This window comes from Anneissia japonica, unplaced genomic scaffold (genome assembly GCF_011630105.1).
Source record: "Anneissia japonica isolate Jap-2015-1 unplaced genomic scaffold, ASM1163010v1 scaffold168869_len1009_cov86_single, whole genome shotgun sequence".
Classification (NCBI taxonomy): Eukaryota; Metazoa; Echinodermata; class Crinoidea; order Comatulida; family Comatulidae; genus Anneissia; species Anneissia japonica.
This window is the reverse complement of record NW_022737648.1, coordinates 1-1,009: the sequence shown is the minus strand read 5'-3', so window position 1 is coordinate 1,009 and position 1,009 is coordinate 1. Positions and strand designations below refer to the sequence as shown.

The 1,009-nt window shown below is 46.0% G+C and overlaps 1 protein-coding gene across 1 annotated transcript; it reads left to right on the top strand.

Moving 5' to 3' along the window:
• Window positions 1-58: 58 nt before the first annotated feature.
• LOC117117438 lies at window positions 59-832 on the top strand (the record flags this gene model as incomplete). Its single annotated transcript, XM_033261738.1, has 1 exon — window positions 59-832. A coding segment is annotated over one exon (774 nt), but the record flags the coding sequence as incomplete, so codon positions are not given.
• Between the last annotated feature and the right edge of the window lie 177 nt (window positions 833-1,009).

The window sequence follows — 1,009 nt, the reverse complement described above, 5'->3', positions numbered from 1 at the left end:
CGACGCTTACCGACGCTTGCCAACGTTTACCAACGTTGGGCCAACGTCGCTTTGCTAGCTGGGGAGACATCCAGCATCTTATTCATCAGCAGCAGTTGAGCGGTGAAGAGGCTTTCACTGAGGTTGTCAGATACACTTCGGGACGTGCAAGGGACTTCGTCCTCAACCTGAAGTTAGATGGTCAAACAGACGGCAGGGCAGCCATCGACGCTCTGCGAGATGAATTTTCATGTGACAAAGTTACAAGGTCTCCAATGGCCAACTTTCATGCTAGGACACAACAACCAAATGAATCGCCAGGTGATTTTGCAATATCCCTGCGAGCATTACTGCGCAAGGCCGCAGATAAAGACAAGTCTATCTTGGCATTGAATAAAGACGACCTCCTGACATCGCAGTTTATGGCAGGTGTTAGATTCAATGTGGTGAGAAATAGACTGGCACCTATGAAACCAAGGGCAATGTTATTCAAAGAATTGCGCAAGGAATTGCAGATCATTGCCGATGGAACATTGGACATGCGTCAGTCAACATTGTACGAGATCCAAACACCTGATGGCATCCAGGCCATTCTTGAAAAACTATCACCAATGGAGACCAGGCTAATCGACTTGGAGTCTAACCAACCAATGCAATCAAGTGGACATCAGCACCAACAAGCACAGCACCAACCAACTGATCACCAAGCTTGGCATCAGCACCCGGCACACTACCAATGCCAACATCCAGGACAACAGACTAAACAACAGCACCAACGCCCGCAGCCTCAGCACCAACAACAAAGCGATACCTTGCCCACAAGTTGGAATTTAAAGTGCTGCATTGGGCACTTGTAAGGGATTTATAGTTGAAATAAATTTGCTTATAAAATTTGACAGTTGTGTTGAGTGGGTTTCATTTGATTAAAAATAGCTCTCCCATAACATTATATACATTGTGTGATTTTTCAGTCGGTCACACATTGAGCACTCTTGCCTACATGATCTGGTTTAAGCCAACCACGCAGATT